This window comes from Mirounga leonina, unplaced genomic scaffold (genome assembly GCF_011800145.1).
Source record: "Mirounga leonina isolate KUSES-001 unplaced genomic scaffold, KU_Mleo_1.0 Mir_125, whole genome shotgun sequence".
Taxonomy (NCBI): domain Eukaryota; kingdom Metazoa; phylum Chordata; class Mammalia; order Carnivora; family Phocidae; genus Mirounga; species Mirounga leonina.
Genome location: NW_023270305.1, coordinates 32,861,917 through 32,880,562, shown reverse-complemented (window position 1 = coordinate 32,880,562; position 18,646 = coordinate 32,861,917). Strand labels below are relative to the sequence as shown.

Sequence of the window (18,646 nt, the reverse complement as noted above, 5' to 3'; positions counted from 1 at the left end):
CAGGTGCCCCATAAATATGTTCTTAATGGTGACTGAATTTTCTTTTTCAGCAACTTTTCACCTCTGAAAATTTAAATTTAAAAAATTTTACTTTAAAAATTTTTAAATTCAAAGTGGTTTTGTCCTATGTCATAGCCTCTTAGGTCAGTAGATGGGCCCCTCATTACCAGGGTGACTGGACATTGTAAAGTCCTTAAGATAACACGATGAGTCTCTTAGCCATTCATCAAACATAGTGAAATTTAAGACATTGCCCAGTCCTCCATTACATGCCTGCAATTTCATAGCTAAAAGACACATACTCAAAATGAAAAGAAAGGAATTCAAACAAATTAAATCTGATAATTCAAAGAATGCTTTTATGGATAAAGAAGATCTATATATATAGATAGATATAGATAGATACTTTTATGAATAAAGAAGTATATATATTTATATATATATATACACACACACAAACACATAATGGAATATTACTTAGCCATCAGAAAGGATGAATACTTACCATTTACATCACCATGGATAGAATTGGAGGGTATTATGCTGAGCAAAATAAGTCCATCAGAGAAAGACAATTATAGTTTCACTCATGTGAAATGTAAGAAACAGAGGATCATAGGGGAAAGGAGGGAAAACTGAATGGGAAGTAATCAGAGAGGGAGACAAACCATGAGAGACTCTTAACTATAGGAAACAAACTAAGTGTTGCTGAAGGGGAGGGGAGGATGGGGTAACTGGGTGATGGGCATTAAAAAGGGCACATGATGTGATGAGCACTGGGTGTTGTATGCAAGTGAGGAATTATTGAACTCTACATCTGAAACTAATGATGTACTGTATGTTGGCTACTTGAATTTAAATAAAAACAAACAAAAGAAAGACAAAGAATGCTTTTAGAAAAAGTTTCAGATGTGTTCCTGTTTAATGTATGCACTTTGGAGTTATAGCTACAGTTAACACATAGAGCTATTTATTTTCCTTAATAACCATTCTTGCTTTCCAAATATTTTTATTCTTTCAAAAGACGGGGCTTTCTTTAATGACAGATTTTTATTTTCATGCAGTATTTGCGACCAGCTCTTCTTAAAATAAATGAACTATGCTATCACTTGAGTTTTATGGGACTTTGTCATATTGAAAAATGTCATACCTACACCCTGCAAGAATTTAAAGTTGCACAAGTCATACGGTTAGAAGAGGTAAGGAATTTTGTCTATAGTTTCAAGATTTTTTTTCATTGTTGCTAGTTTGCTATTACTAATTATACATATTCATCAATGTCTAGGTGACAGAGCGCCTAGAAGAATTTCGAAATGAGGCAAAAAATGTGGTCAGGAAGGCTTGTCGAATTGCTCTTCGTGCCGCAGGATTTATTCCTGATGACTGTCTACATAATCCTACTGAGGGTATGAAGGGGAAAATACTTCAATAGATCAGAAGTCATGGCTTTCTAAAAAATTAACTCTTTTTCTACTTTTCTTAAGTTTAAATATTTTTTCAGTTTTTCTAAGTGTCTACTTGATATGTTATAAATTCAGTATATATTGTAGAGGGGGGAAAACACAGTAAATACTGCATCTTCCTTGCATCACCACTGCTTATATATAATATTTTAAACTGGTTACAGAACCTTTATTTCATAAGCATTTTATAGAGGAATCAGGGCCTCTTTGCTTAAAGGTATGTCCAACCTACCAGTACGGACAATAGGTTTGTTAAAATTAAGCAACTGGGTGGATCTCAGGTTGGCCCCAGGTGACAAGAACTGTAAAAGAATAACTAAAATTCAGGTGGAAAAGGAGTGTAGAGGTGTTCCTGGGAAAGAGGTAGCATGGTATAGAGATCAAATCTGAGTAAGGGGAATATTAATGAACTGTCTGCAGTCTTTTGTTGAGTTGAAATCCTTTGATGTGGAATTCTTTTGGATAACTGGGCTGTTTTCTAGAGTTTGAAATATCTCATTTGGTTAATGATAAATTGCTTGACAAAATGCTTGGTTACATTTTGTTGGTTTTTAATTTTACTTACCTTTTTTTCCATTTTAATGCCAATGTAGTTAACATACAGTGTTACATTAGTTTCAGGTGTACAATATAGCGATTCAACAATTCTATGCATTACTCAGTGCTTATTATGATAAGTGTACTCTTAATCCCCTTCACCTATTTCCCCCATTCCTCCACTCATCTCTCCTGGTAACCATCTGTTTGTTTTCTATAGTTAATGTTTTTTGGTCTTTTTCCCCCTTTGTTCATTTGTTTTGTTTCTTAGATTCCACATGTGAGTGAAATGATATTTGTATTTCTTTGATTTATTTCACTTAGCATCATCAGGGAAATGCAAATCAAAACCACAATGAGATTATTACCTCATACCTGCCAGAATGGTTAGAATAAAAAACTCAAGATACAAGTGTAGGCAAGGATGTGGAGAAAAAGGAACCCTTGTGCACTGTTGGTGGGAATGCAAACTGGTGCAGCCGCTGTGACAAACAGTATGGAGGCGCCTCAAAAAATTAAAACTAGAAAAATCCTATATCCAGTAATTGAACTACTGGATATTTACCCAAAGAATGCGAAAACACTAATTCAAAGAGGTACATGCACCCCTATGTTTATAGCAGCATTATTTACAATAGCCAAATTATGGAAGCAGCCCAAGTGTCCATCGATAGATAAATTAATAAAGAAGATGTAGTATGCGTATATACAATGGAATACTGTTCAGCCATAAAAAAGAATTTTACTCTTCTTTTAATCCATATTGAAAGAAATGGAATTTTTACCCAAGAATTCTTGACATTGTGTTTTCTATTGTTCTTAGATTATTATAAAATGCAAGACGTCGGAGGTCTCATTGAGTTGCCTGCTTACGGAGACTCTGACAAAATGACATACACAGAGCAGGCCAGCAAAAGGCATCACTGCCTGAGGCTAACGTGGTAAATGATTATTCTCTTTTTCAAGAAAAATTAGAGCATCCAGGCTTCTCAAGTTTCATTAAAAATTAAAGCCTTCATCAAAGGATTCACTAATAATGATGAGAGATTTGGGGAATATGGTAACCTGAATGCAGGCCCAGAAGCTCACGCATCCAACTGCCACCCAACAGAGCAGCCACTGGGAGTCAGGCTGGTGGAGAGTGGAAGGCATGCCCAAGGCCGAGTGCTCCCCTTTGGTCTCTAAAGCTTTGTTTCCCTCTAGCCCAGCTTAGAGCAAGCATGGAGCAGGCTGTGGTGAGAAGTCAGGTACAGAGAGAGTTGTGGGCCTCCTCCAGTGAACCTGGAGAGCCCACTACCTCGGTGTGGTCACTAAAGAATGACAGAGGGGCACCTGGGTGGCTCAGTCGTTAAGTGTCTGCCTTCGGCTCAGGTCATGATCCCAGGGTCCTGGGATCGAGCCCCGCATCGGGCTCCCTGCTTGGCGGGAGGCCTGCTTCTCCCTCTCCCACTCCCCCTGCTTGTGTTCCCTCTCTCGCTGTATCTCTCTCTGTCAAATAAAAAAAAATTTTTTTTAAATCTAAAAAGAATGACAGATAGCCAAGCATTGCCACACAAAACTCCACCCTCTCCCTAAGGTGGGTTTGGCACATGGGAGACCAGGGTGGAAAGCCTTCCTTCCAGAGCCTCACCTAGGTCTTGACATTGTTCTAGAGTTTGGATTTCCCACCATTCTAAAACCTCATCATTACAAATAACTTGCAAACGAAATCACCAGACATTATCTGAAAAATTTTGTGTGGCACGATAGAACACTGTTATTCTTCCTCAGTGCCCACTAACTTAGTCCAACTTTGACAGCTGTATATTTAATAAATCTTAACTGCATACTGGTTTATATATGAAATAATATGATAAAAATGGCTGGGTCACAACAGAGGTCAATGGAGCAATCCCTGAGGCCACCGTCAGAGTACAGGTCACAGAGGCCCCTTGGCCTTTATTCAGAATAAATAAACATTTATTCTAAATACCCAAGTAAGGAAACATAAAATCTGCATCTCTGGGTTAGCAGTTGCTATCAAACAGCATTTATGCAAGAGCAAAGATTTCACACCTTTACCATTAGAATGTGAGTTACAGCTGTTGTATATTTTCTGATTTCTTCTTTAAAGCATCTTTTTAAAAAAATTTTATTGTTATGTTAATCACCATACATTACATCATTAGTTTTTGATGTAGTGTTCCATGATTCATTGTTTGTGCATAATACCCAGTGCTCCATGCAGAACGTGCCCTCCTCAATACCCATCACCAGGCTAACCCATCCTCCCACCCCCCTCCCCTCTAGAACCCTCAGTTTGTTTTTCAGAGTCCATCGTCTCTCATGGTTCGTCTACCCCTCCGATTTCCCCCGCTTCATTCTTCCCCTCCTGCTATCTTCTTCTTCTTTTTTTTTCTTAACATATATTGCATTATTTGTTTCAGAGGTACAGATCTGAGATTCAACAGTCTTGCACAATTCACAGCACTCACCATAGCACATACCCTCCCCAATGTCTATCACCCAGCCACCCCATCCCTCCCACCAGCCCCCCACTCCAGCAACCCTCAGTTTGTTTCATGAGATTAAGAATTCCTCATATCAGTGAGGTCATAAAGAATCTTATGGCCCTTTTGGCTAGATGATCTGGGTGCATTTTCCATACCAGCTATATTGCTCATTAAATATACTTTTGGATAGTTAGAACACCCAGCTAAATTGATGCTATATATTTGAATATATTTGTGTTTTAAAATGAAGAATGTCCAAGAATAACTCTTTTGGACAGTAAGTCTCTGTTATTATAACATAAATGGAAATTCAAAGAGAAATTATGATATTTTAAATTTTGAATATTTGGTTTAGTGTCACTTTCAAAAATATTTGGTTTAGTGTCACTTTCATAGTAGTGAATATAGAAAACTGAAGCTGTATTTTTTTTCTTTTCAAGCTTTATCCGTCTAAATGACTATCTAATTGAGAACACAATGCACATCCTAACAGTAAATTCTGTTAACTCTCTTTTGAATTATCTTACTGACAAGCTAAAACGAACACCTTCAGCAGATGTCATTCAGAAATGGATTACTGAAGAGAAGCCTGAAGTCACTGAGAAAAAGGTATATTCAGACAAAAATTAAGAAAATTCGTAGGTCAGCATTTATTGAGGCATACTTACTATGTCCTATGAATTATACTGTTTTCTATGTACTTGAAAAGTAGCAGAAATGCTTAGATTTCACAGGACAATCAGAGCTTACCATATGCACTTGAAATGGCAGAATGAAAATCACCATATCACCAAATACCTAATAATACAGGCAAGCTAGTGCTAGATGTTGCTGTCTGTCTCATAGGAATTTGCTAAAGGCTATTCATGTGTACACTGGACAAATATTTCTTAAGTACCTACTATGTACCAACCCCTGTGCTGGTTGTTGGGTTTATAGTGATGAAAAGCATAGATAGGATTCCTGCCCCCAAGAAGCTTATGGTTTGGGGGTCATCATGGGCATGAACTGGCAGAGAAAAGCAGGGAAGGTGGTATAAATGAAAGATAAACAATGGTTTAGGGGTGAGAAGAAGCAAATCATGGAAGCAAACCTTTGTGCTTTGAGTGGATAACCTCTTGGGAGGATGTTGATCTTAGAGACACAGAGCAATTTGAGACATTTGAGATGAAGTACTACAAATCTTTGCATTCTAGCATAGCTAAGAGAGAAATCATATCATTTCATATCCATGTTTCCCAATAAGCTTCCCCTAGCTCCATTCTATCTAATACTTCATGCCAGATACCTAAAAACATAGCAAAACATGCATACCTGGTTTCATCGAGCTTCCTACCTGCACCTTTCAACTGCCTCCCCAGGAAACCCAGCTATGAAGTTTCAAGGCTGCATGCTCTTTGCCATAGTTTCCCTTTTCTCCAAAAGTTGAATTTTAGTTGCATACTCCTTTTGATTACTTTCTCTCCTCCCCTAGTCTCAATTCCTCCTTTTTCTGAGTACTATTATATTTTGAAAGTAACATTTATTTTCTAATTATAAAAGTAATATATGTTAAGTGAAGAAAATTGGAAGAACACAGAAATATACAAAGAAAAGGATCCTCTGCTATCCAAAGATAACTATTCCCAGGTGAAAGAAGGTACCATACTTACTGCTTTAACACATTCTTTTTCCACTTAGCAATGTATTGTGAAAAATCTCCAAAGGCAATATGTATTTTTCCATATAATATTCTCACATATATATATATGTGAGATATAACAGCTGTACATCTGCTAAATAATTTTCTATCGTTGATCACTTTCTCATACTGCAAATAAGCAAAGACATCTTTGTTTCTTATTATTCCAAATAAGCAAAGAACATCCTTGTCCATACATTTTTCACACATCTATGATTTTTTCCCCTTAGAAGAAATTCCTAGATATGGAATTTTTGGGTCAGAAATGTGCTTTTGATACTGATGCATTAACTTCCCAAAAAGTTTTGTGTCAATTTACAACCTTTCTAGCAATGTTTGAGAATGAACCACATGCACACTAGATATTATCATTCATTTTCATTGTGGTCAGTCTGATGGTTGTAAAGTAGTACATCACTGCTTTTAACTGTTATATTCCTTTAATTGTCACCCCAGTGCAGGGATAAGAACATAGGTTGGTGGTCAGAAAGACCTGGATTTGAGTGCTGGCCTGGCATTTAATAACCAGTGGGTCCTGAATGAAATGTCTTACCTTCTCCAGATCCTATTTTTCTCATGGGGGTAATAATGATATCTGCTTCATATGGTTGATGTGGGTACATGAATACTTAGCACTGCCTGGCACACAGTAAATAATAAATGTTGTTACTGAGTAAACTATCTTGAGTATAAGAACAAGAAGGAGATTGATCACTTGTATCATCCTTTTAGGAAATGTCAGATTATGAGCTTTGCCCATTTTTCCATTTAAGTACATACGTATTTTAGTATATATCTATTTATATATCAATTGTTATATTAGTATACATTTCTACTGAGTATATCAAATATATTTCTATTTAAATATTATCAATCTCCTATATTCTATATACACTACTGATATATTTTTCCAGCTTGTTGTTTGCCTTTCCATTTTGTTGATAGCATTTTCATAAGGAGAGAAGTTTTACACTATTGTGTAGTCTTTTAATGTTTGCCTTTATTTTTTAATTTCTGTGGTAATATTTGTTGAAAGACAAGCCAACATTATGAAATCAACTAATTGTATATGCTTCAGTTTACATGCTTCTTGTAATACAGGCATCTTTTATCTTATACCCGGTTCTTACATCTTTATCACACTGCAAATGTGTTCATTTCAGGGGACCTCTGTGGTGGAAAAGCAGGAAGAAGATGAGTCTCTCATCCCCATGTTTCTCACAGAACTGATTTTGACAGTCCAATCATTACTATTTGAGCCTTCTTTGGAAGACTTTCTGGTGTGTGTTCCTTCTTATAGCATCCACCTATAAGTACCTTTTTGGGAAATGAAGCAACTGTTTTACTGTCAAGTGATTGGCGGGTTTGCTGTTGTCCCTCCTTCAAAATGATCAGAAGGAAAAGAGAAAGTACTGTTCTGTGCACAGCATTACATCTACATAAAAGCTGTCTAAAAGTTTAGCACCTTTTCTTTAACTTGAGACAGATTGGGAGCTTGTAGGGTACACCATCTAGAGAACATATGCTGTACAAAATTTAGAATTGACTATAGTAAGTACAATTTTTGAAATCTTTTTAGGTATGCTGCATCTGTGAAAATATTTTAATTATCTATTGCTGTGTAACAAATTACCACAAATGTGGCAGCTTAAAACAACAACCATGTGCTATCTCACAGTTTCTGTGGGTCAGAAGTCTGGGCACTGCTTAGCTTATCCTCTGTTTCAAAGCTTCCCCAGGCAGTCATTCAGGTATTGGCTGTGATGAGGTCTCCTTAGAGGTTTGACTAGAAAAGGATCCACTTCTAAGTTCCCTCAAGTTGTTGTATAGGTATAAGTATAGGACTGAAGTTCCTGTTTTCTTGAGGGATGTCGGCAGGGGACCACCCTTAGATCCTAGAAACCACCTGTAGTTCCTTGCCATGTGGCCAACTCTATAATCAGTTTACAGTATGGATGTTTGCTTCTTGAAGACCAGTTAGAAAATCTCCTTTGGGAAGGGCACAATCCCTCTTTTAAGGGTTTTCACTTGATTCGGTCAGGCATACCAAGGGTATACCTTTTTGATTAACTCAGAGTCAACTGATTTGGGACCTTAATTATATCTGCAAAATTCCTTTAACTTTCTATATAATGTAACCTAATCATGGGAGTGGCATCCCATCATATTCACAGGCCCTCCCTCCCTCCATATTCAAGAGGAAGGGATTGTACAAGGTATGTACACCAGAGGGAGGGAATCTTGGGGGCCATCTTAGAATTCTGTCCTCTTCATTTGTGTACATGTATAGATTAGTAAACCAGTCAGAGTCTATATTTCCTGGTATACTGTAGCACAAAAGCACTAGTAATCAGGATCTCTAGATTCTAGTCTTGCCCTTACAGTTAATGGGTTATTTGACCTTGGGGAAACCACTTACCACTCTAAGGTTCAATTTATGCATCTGTAAGATGAGAAGGCAGATGAGTGTTAAGGTTCCTTCCAAATCAGTAGTCTATGATTCTGTAATTTATCAGATAGGTTATTTTAGGATATTTATAAGGACAAATGGACTGCTGAGTTCCCTCTGGTTGGGGACTTACTCAGAAGCTTCCATGCAGAGGCAGTGGGCTCTTGAATGTCCCTTCGCGGCCAGAAAACTCATGTTCTTCACATGATTTGTATGAACTCAGAATCAACACAGTATTTGTTATGGTTGAATGAATTATTTATTTTAGCATTTCAAAAAATTCAAGCTTATTCATAAATATAATCATATATGTTTACATTTATGTTTATGTTTTTCTGTCTAACAGGATGGTATTTCTGGCGCAATTAATCACTTTCAAAACACTGTGCTATCAGTTCCTAACCTTGTACCTGATACATATTTCGATGCTTTTACCAGACCTTACATTAACAACAAACTTGAAGAAAAAACCTGTGGATCTGGGCCAAGCCTATCAGCAGTATTTGATGATGATAAGAATTTTCACACAATTATCCTTCAAATAAAGGTACATTTACTTTTACTATTTTATAATATTCTCAATCTTTAATATTCTCAATTGAGTAATAAAGTTTCATCCTTTCTTTAAACTGAATGCTACTTAATTTCTAAATGGTAAAGTGATTTCTTTTTTAAAGTCCTAGTAGATCAGAACACTGACTACAGAAAAGGATTTAGAAGTGCAAGTTATCTGAGATGGCATCATTCCCTCACTCCCAGGGGAGAAGATAAGATTAAGAAGAAAGAAGAGCCATTATTTAAACTTGGGGTGGTGTAGGGGAAATGAAGCAACTGGTGAAAACTTAAGGTCTTACAAGACTAAAGGGAACCAAAAAACCAAAGTACACACAACTTTTTCCCCACAGCCAAAAAATTAAATAATCTGCTCATTGCTACACTGATGGAACAGACTACCCTTGTATTATAAATCTCATAAATCACTTCAGATCCATAAGCTGAGGAAATGAAGATATATTAAATTCGTGCAAAACCACTATAAGGAGAAAACAGAAAGCAAAGATTAAAAGACCTCATGAATATTCCTTCCTTTCCCTCCCAAAAAACCTTGAAACAAAAGGTACACAACCAACTAGAGTAAATATCCTCAAACAAGCATTTGAATATGTGTAAAATCACATTGAATCAAAATTCAAAATTAAAAATAGAAATGGGAAATTAACGTTCATCTCTGAAATGAAGATGAAATTACATTGTGACCAAGGGAGAATAAACTCAAATGGAAATTTAATAATTACTATAGGAGAATGATAGGAAAAATGAGAACAGAAGAAAGACAGAAAAACAACCAAGAGAATGAAAATAAGCTAGAGATGGACAAGTAAAAGGGTCAGAGAGAAAATAATTGGAATAGGAGATGGTCAAAGAAGAAATAACATACACTTAATTGGCATCTCTGAAGGAGAAAAAACAAAACATAGGGTAGAACATTTATAACTAGTCCAAGAAAAGAAACCCTAAATCTATATATTGAAAGGGCCTACAGAGTACCTTGGAAAATTGACCCAGAACAATCAATTCTGACCTACAGCCTCTTAAAACTATTAGCTTTTAAAGCTAAAGAAAAATTCCTCCAGGTCTCAGAGCACAAAGATCAAATAACTTACGAAGTAAGAGAATAGACCAGCATCAGACTTCTCAAAAACAATGTGTAAAGCAAGACAATAATGAAATAGCATTTCTTAATGAAACTCTAGGGAAGAAAGTGTGAATCAAAAATTTTTATCTATTCAAGATAGTCTTTCAGGTATTGAGGCCATAGAAGCATTTCCCTGAGACAAATTGGACAAATTGACCATAAAAATAAATACTGATTATAAAAGTATCATAAACTCTTGAATAAAATGAAAGCATATTAGTCCATATTGTGAATGAAGGAATGAATTGAATGAAAAGGGAAAGCTTTTCCTTACAGCAGAATGTCAACTAATAAATGTAGAAGGAAAATGTAAAGACAAATCACCCCAATGGCTATCATAGAAATAGGAAGTTGGAAGAAATTGGAGTTAAGAATCTCCAATGCATACTAAAATGAGAATGCAAAAGTATAATGAGAAACAGGATTTTTGTCTCAAAGTATTTCTACATAAGCTATTTATTGATTTCAGGGGGAAAGTAGTAAGTGATGAAGCCTGACAGGCACCAGATTAACCAACATGTTAACATCATGGGTAATGGGACAAATTGACATTATGTGCTTTCCATCATGGTGCACTGAGAACATACATCATTTCTGTGGTATTAGTACCAAAAATGTATAACTGAATCTAAGTGTTGGAAGTTATAAAACATATACATACACACACACACAAATGAGATACTCTTCAAAAATGTAAAGGTCATGAAAGACAAGGATTGAGGAATTAAGATTTAAAAAATTATTAGTATGCTTCCTTTTAATTATAAGGAACAGTTCTTCAAAAGTCAGATTTGAAGATTTTTTTTTTTTAATTTTGTAAGAGAATCCATTAACTGCCCTTTGACATCAAGGATGGCATCTTCCCTCACTTGTGTATCCCTTGGTCAAAGCATAGTGTTGGACACAGAGAAGGCATTTGTGTTTGTTTGTTTAATTATATTGAATTGAATTCTGCTCAGAAAAAATATAATTTTACTTGTCTGTTTATTTATAACATTTAGGAAACCATACAGGCAGCATTTGAATCTGCCCAATTATATGCAGCTACATTTGAAAAGTTTCAGATATTCTTCAAGGAAAATGAAAGTCTTGACTTACAAGCTCTTAAACTTCAAGAACCTGGTAAGTTTTCCATTTGTCCTTACTAATTATTTTTGAGAGAGATGTCAAGGTTTATAGTATTGTAGGTTTCTGTTTGTCGGTGTGTAGTGACAGAAATTGTGGCCCAAAAGAGTCGGCCTGATAAAAGTCAAGAATTTATTCATTTCTGGGTTCTTTTATGTAGAATTACTCTCCACACCTCATGGTGTGATTTTGATCTTCTTAACTTTCCTAAAATTAGTTTTGTGACCTCGAATGTGATTTATCCTGGAGAATGTGGCATGTGCACTTGAGAAGAATGTATATTCTGCCATTGGAAAGAATGTTCTATATATGTCTGTTAAGTTCTTTTGTTCTAAAGTGTGATTCAATTCTGTTTCTTGTTGATTTTCTGTCTGGATGATCTATTCATTGCTGATAGTGGGGTATTAAAGTCCTCTATTATTCCTGTCTATTTCTCTCTTAAGATCTGTCAGTATTTGCTTAAAACATTTCAGTGCTCAGATATTGGGAGCATATATACTTATGATTGTTATATCTTCTTGATCTATTGACTCCTTTATCATTACATGATGGTCTTTGTCTCTCATTACGATTTTTGGCTTGAAGTCTATTTTGTTTGATATAAGAATGGGTACATCCACTTTCTTTTGGTTACTACTTGCTTGGCGTATCATCTTCCACCTCTTCAGTTTGAGTTGATGTTTGTTTTTGGAGTTGAGATGAGTCTTATGAAGCATATAGTTTGGGTCTTGTGTTTTAATCCAGCCAGCAACTCTGTGCCTTTTGATGGGTGAGTTCAATCCATTTACATTTAGGATGATCATTTATAATATGAAGACTTACTACTGCCACTTTATTTTTTATTTTCTGGTTGTTTTGTATCTCTCTTTCTCTTTGTTTGTGTTTCTGTTTACCTTCTTAGGTTGGTGGCTTTCTATGATGATTTGGTCAATTTCTCCCTCTTGTGTGTGTGTGTCTTTGCTCTAGATTTTTGTTTGGTGGTTATTGTGAGGTTTGTATAAAATGTCTCATAGATAAAATAGTCCTTTTTCTGCTGATAGTAACTTATCTTCATTTGCCTATATAAGTTCTTTTATTTTCCTCCTCCCCTTTTATATTTATGTTGCCACATTTTATCCCTTTATATGCTGTGAGTTTGTTACCAAAATATGTAGCTATAGCTATTTGTAATGCTTTTTTCCTTTAATCTTTGTGCTATAATTGTTTAACATCATATTCTAAAATAGAGTTACAATTTTGTGGTTCTGTTTATCACCTTACTCAAAGTTTTGTGTATTTTTATCTTTTCATTTCAGGTAGACAAGCTCTTTTCAACATTTGTTGTAAGGGAGGGCTAGTGGTGATGAACCCCCTTAACTTTTGTTTGTCTGGGAGTCTTTATTTCTCCTTTATATCTGAAGGATAGCTTTGCTAGATAGAGTATTCCTGGCTGACAATTTTTAATCTTTCAATACTTTAAATCCATCATTCTGTTCTCTCCCAGCCTGTAGAATTTCTGCTGAGAAATCTGCTCATAGTGTAGTGGAGGTTCCTTTGTAGGTTACTTTCTTTTTTTTTCCCTGGCCACCTTTAAGATTCTTTCTTTATCATTGGCTTTTGACAGCTTCATGATAATGTGTCTTGGAGAGAGTCTTTTTGCATTGATATAGTAAAATGATCTATTAGCTTCATGGACTTGTATGACTAGTTCTTTCCCCAGGTTTGGGAAGTTCACAGCTATTATTTCTTTAACCTCTCTACTTCCTTCTTCTCTTCTCCTTTTGGTGTACCCATTATTCTTGTGTTGGCTCTCACAATGGAGTCTAATAGCACTCATAGGGTTTCTTCACTTTTAAAAAATCTTAGGATTTTAGGAGGAGTTATCGCTCCCTTTCCACCTGAGTCATTTATAGATCTACTCTATTTCCAATTGCTTGGACCACTATTCTGAAGGATAATTACATGATACCATGAAAAAATACTCTGTGTTCAAATAAGTTTGGAAAATACTAGACCAAGCCACATTATACAGGTTTTTTTTACTGGAGGACGTCTCAGATTACTTGATATCCTCATTTTGTCAGTTCTCAAAAATATACACATCTAAACCTTCTGAAGTGAGTAGGATAGATAACTGTTGACCCTTTTGTGTATTATGAGGAAGCTGAAGCTAACTCAGAAAGATTGACTTAACCAAAGCTAAATATGGGTTAAAGACTTGAGCTTATGTTTTCTAACACTGTTCTTTATACTATGTCAAACTGACCCTTATATTCAGGAGAGGAGATGACATGAATAAAGACAAGAATCAACACCCTTTCCTTTTTGGGATGGTGGAGGAGGGCTATAGAAAGAGAATAGAGAGCAGTAAGGAAATCAATCTGTGGAGGAAGTACTTAGAAATAAAGTTAACTAATTTTTTTTAAGATTTGCTTATTTATTTTAGGGAGGGAGGGGCAGAGGGAGAGGGAGAGAGAGTGAGAGAGAATCTCCAGCAGACTCCATGCTGAGCACAGAGCCTGATGTGGGGCTCAATCTCATGACCCTGAGAGCATGACCTGATCAACCAACTGAGCCACCCAGGCACTCCAAAGTTAGCTAAATTTTTACAGGCCCAGAGGGTACAAGATTTTTAAAGACAGGCAGAATAGTTTAGTATTACATGTATATTATAAAGAGCTGTTTTTGACCAACAGTACGATACAATTGTATTCAAAGGTAATCAGGTCTCCACTGGTTCCAGGTAGATTGGAGAAGGGAGAAAATGAAAATAGGAAGATTATTAAAATGCAACTGCAGCATATGGCACATGCACATCGGCAAAGCCTTAGCCGTGATGTGGGAGCAGGATTGGCAGAGAGGTGTTGGGAAAAGGAATGAGATAACCAGCTATGCTTGATCTCTTGTGTTTTACACTTTTGTTATTAATATCCTCAGAATGCTTTATATGGAGGTGCCATGTGGGAGAACCCTCCCATGAAGCCCAACTCCAACCTGACTCTAAGATCCAGTCCATTCCAGACTAGATCCTCTAATACAATTACAAATGATTTTCATCTGCCATCTCTTAGTAGGAGCCAGAAAATGTATTTACATTATTGAATATTATTTTCTTTAGTACAAGAATAAAATATAAAGCATTATGAATTAACATTTTGAAGTTATTCAAGGTATTATACATCAGGAAAATAGCATTATAAATACATCTATAAATTTAATAATGCAATGATTTTTAATGTATTTCATAATGATCCTTTAAAATTTAATATATTTTATGCTTTATATGATAATTTTATGTAGATGTTGAGTTTTTTAGAGTACAACTGGAAAAATATCACAGACAGCACAAGGATGCAGTAGCTCTGAGACCTACCAGAAATGTAGGATTGCTGCTCGTTGATACAAAGCTGCTAAAAGAAAAACTAATTCCATCACCTTTGCGATGCTTGGAGGTAACTATAAACAAGGAAAAACTTTAATTATAGTCTCTATAATTATGTTACAATTTTTCTACTACAAATAGACTATCTTTATTTTGTAGTATTGCAAATATGTTAAAATTAACATAACTTACTGGGCATCCTTAATTCCTAAGAAAAGTCCCATGTTTGTTCTGTCCCAAGCATAGTCAGCTTTCAGTTGAGGGAAGGGAGGGGACTTGCAGGCCTCAGACTAGCCTCTTATTCCCATTTCGTTTTCCTTTGTTGGAGCATTTCAAGGCTTCCTGCCCAAGAGACACCACTATAACAGCTCAGTGTTCTAATGGGAATGTTTGTTGACTTAATGATACTGAGATCCAGTTTAGGACATCATTTCCTGCTCTGAAACTGTCCCTAAAGATCTGATTATATTTAAGTGAATGGTATTGCTGAGGACATTTGTATGGATCCTGCAATAACTTTCATGTCTTCTTTTGGAGCCAGAGTATACCTGTAATATTGTCAAATACCTCCAACGAGACAATGGTGTAAAGCAAGGTCTGGCAAACTATAGCCCACAGGGCAAATCCAGTTTGCCACCTGTGTTGTACATACAACCATGACAATTTGCTTTTGTATTACCTATGGTTGCTTTCTCACTACAAGGGCAGAGTTGAGTACTCGTGACACAGACTGTGTCTGTCCTGCAAATCTAAAATAGTCACGATCCAGTCCTTACAGAAAACCTCTGCTGACCCCTACTGTAGGTTACAGAAGACAGAGCTGCTGATTTAACATTCAATTAGGATTCCTTTAAAATATTTAATGAAATGAAAATATTTAAATAGTTATGATTCACATTTTCTTTTTCTTTCCTAGGTGCTAAATTACATGCTTCCCCGTCAAAGCAAGAAAAAAGTGGATGCCATTATCTCTGAGGCACAAGATGCAGAGTATAAACTTGAGTTTGTTCCAACAACCACCATAGAATATGTTAACAGCTTAGTATTTCTTGATGAAATTCAGGAAAGGGTGAGTTGATTTTCATATAACTCAATATTCCAGTCCTTGTGGTAGATAAGGAAGACAAATAAGAGAAATTGAGGGACTGAAGGTCAATAAACAGCGGTCAAAATATCAGAAACACTTTCAGACAATGTAAGTGAACGCCCTACATCACAGCAATAATGAGAGCTAACATTGATCAAACTTTTACTGCTAATCAGGAATTATGGTAAATTTTTTATGTATGTTATTACATTTTTAATCCTCACAAAAACTTAAGAAGTGTAGATAATTTTTTCTCATTCCCCAGATAAGGAAACAGGGACTGAAAAAAGTTATGTTGCCCAAGATCACAAAGTTTGTGGTGGAGCTCGACTTTGAGTCTCTGGCCACAAAGCCACTGCTCTCAGTCACAATTTCCTGCAATTCTTATTTGTGATCAGTGATCATGGAATTGTGATTCCCAAGTGAAGGGTTGGGAATCATTTCTCTCAAAGCCTCTGTGCAGGGTGCCTGGGTGGTTCAGTCAGTTAAGCAGCTGCCTTCAGCTCAGGTCATGATCCCAGAGTCCTGGGATCAAGTCCTGCATCAGGTTCACTGCTCAGTGGGGAGCCTGCTTCCCCCTCTGCCCATCCCACCCCATCGTGATCTCTCTTGCTCTCAAATAAATAAATAAATAAAATCTTGAAAAAAATAAATAAAAGCCTCTGTGCAGTTCTCTTCTCGTGTCAAGGACATGCTTTGTTTCCACATGGAAGCAAATAGCCTCTGCCAACCCCTACAGTCTAACTCTTCCCATGTTCAGCGAGAGGGAGACTAAGCGGGGTTTGCCAGGTCCCAATTTTGTGCTGCTTTGTTCAACTTGTGGCCAGGGGTTTGGGTCAAGTTGTGTGAACATGGCTGTTCCCACTCTAGCCACGTGGCAGAGTGGAAGAGGAGGGTTCCCCCCAAACTGGAGAGTCCCTTCCCAGAAAATTAGGAAAGGCACCATCCACTGAAGATAGGACATCAAAGTGAAGATGTTTAGTAGTCCGTTGAAGATAGTAGAAGTATTTATTAAAGGATAGTAGGGAACATGCAGCCAGAATCATGGCCCGTGCATACCTCAGGGGCTGCTCTGGGACAACCCCTGCTCAGCATGCATGCCTGCGAGCTCAGATAATTGCAGTGGAGCATTCTTCCAGCACATGTTGTCCCTGAAAACCAAATATTGGCACTGTTTAATGCTACTGGAGACCAAAAGAGAGAGAGAAGAGAACAATAAACATTTGTAAGAGTCATACTAACTGTGCTCAGCTCCGAACAACTTACCTCCTGGGCCTGATTACCTGTACCGTAGCAACGGCTGTCTTTATCAACCAGGAGGCTTTAGCCAGGGGGATTGTACCATTAAGCACACTCCTCCTGTCCTGGTTATGAATGTGAGATGTTCACAGTGCACAGTGACTGTCTCCTAGAAGACAACACTGAAAGGGAATAATCAGACTCTGATATATTTAACAAGCAACCAATGTTTCTATTTAGATCGAAAGCCTTGAAGATGAAGGCAATGTAGTGATTCAGATGTACAAGCTCATTGAACAGTATCAGGTCCCCACACCTCCGGAAGACTTCGCTGTTTTTGCTACTATGAAGCCATCCATTGTTGCAGTTCGGAACGCCATCGATAAATCCGTGGGTGACCGAGAAACAAGGATCAGGCAATTTTCTCAGCATTTGGGTAGAGACCTTGAAGACCTAACCAACGAAGTGAATGAAGTAAAGCTACAAGCACAAGTAAGCTAAAGCAGGATTTAAAAAAATAATAATCGGGGCGCCTGGGTGGCTCAGTTGGTTAAGCGACTGCCTTCGGCTCAGGTCATGATCCTGGAGTCCCGGGATCGAGTCCTACATCAGGCTCCCTGCTCAGCAGGGAGTCTGCTTCTCCCTCTGACCCTCCTCCCTCTCATGCTCTCTGTCTCTCATTCTCTCTCTCGCAAATAAATAAAATCTTAAAAAAAAAAAATTAAAAAAATAATAATCTGTGTAAAACTGGACTATTATATTTTAATTAAGCTATTTTAGGATCATAGTTCATTTTAACCTGACTTAACTTCTATTTTTGTGGTTTTGTTCTAATCCATTAACAGTATCTTTGAGCTGCTATTAAAAACCAAACATGTTTCTGAACCTCTAAGTACTGAATAAATTCCAGACCATTGCAAGTAAAGCATATGTAATATTTCCTTTCTCCTGACTTGTATTTATTATTTTGAAATGAGTGCTTCTATAACTTTTTAACATATTTTGTAGCTATTGTCACAATTTTAAAATTTGCTTAGGTACATATTAGGAAATTCACATTTAGGAAGAAGAAGAATCTATCTACATTGATAAATGGTAATGAAGAATATTTGGTTAACTTTAATGTACCAATTTTGCTATACAAAAGATACAAGGGAAATTTTTTAAGAATTTAGAAGAGATAGCTGGGTGATTCTTAACAGAAGCAGCATACATGAAAATATAATTTTGCAAATAATACATTATATGTTAATAAAAGAAATATAATTTTGTAATGATCTACTATTTTATTATTAATATTAACTAAATCTGATCACAGAAGTATAAAAGCACATAAAATTATAATCAAATCAGAAAAAAATGGGAACATTTCAGTGTCCATCAACAGAGAATGAATAAAAGGTATTAGGGTACATTTGCTCAAAGGAATACAATGTAGACATTAAAGATTACAAAGTATGTTTATACATATTGACATGGAAACATAAAAGTAGCTAATATTTATTGTGTACTTACT

The 18,646-nt window shown here is 36.4% G+C and overlaps 1 protein-coding gene across 1 annotated transcript in view; it reads left to right on the top strand.

Moving 5' to 3' along the window:
• Positions 1–18,646, top strand: part of DNAH6 (dynein axonemal heavy chain 6) — a 244,011-nt gene that overhangs the window by 61,856 nt on the left and 163,509 nt on the right. The window contains exons 7-16 of the mRNA XM_035001185.1: positions 1,065–1,199; positions 1,286–1,406; positions 2,824–2,941; positions 4,933–5,101; positions 7,337–7,453; positions 8,969–9,169; positions 11,320–11,440; positions 14,723–14,874; positions 15,721–15,873; positions 17,371–17,622. Of these exons, the coding sequence (XP_034857076.1) occupies positions 1,065–1,199; positions 1,286–1,406; positions 2,824–2,941; positions 4,933–5,101; positions 7,337–7,453; positions 8,969–9,169; positions 11,320–11,440; positions 14,723–14,874; positions 15,721–15,873; positions 17,371–17,622 (1,539 nt within the window). The remainder of the gene's footprint in view (positions 1–1,064; positions 1,200–1,285; positions 1,407–2,823; positions 2,942–4,932; positions 5,102–7,336; positions 7,454–8,968; positions 9,170–11,319; positions 11,441–14,722; positions 14,875–15,720; positions 15,874–17,370; positions 17,623–18,646) is intronic.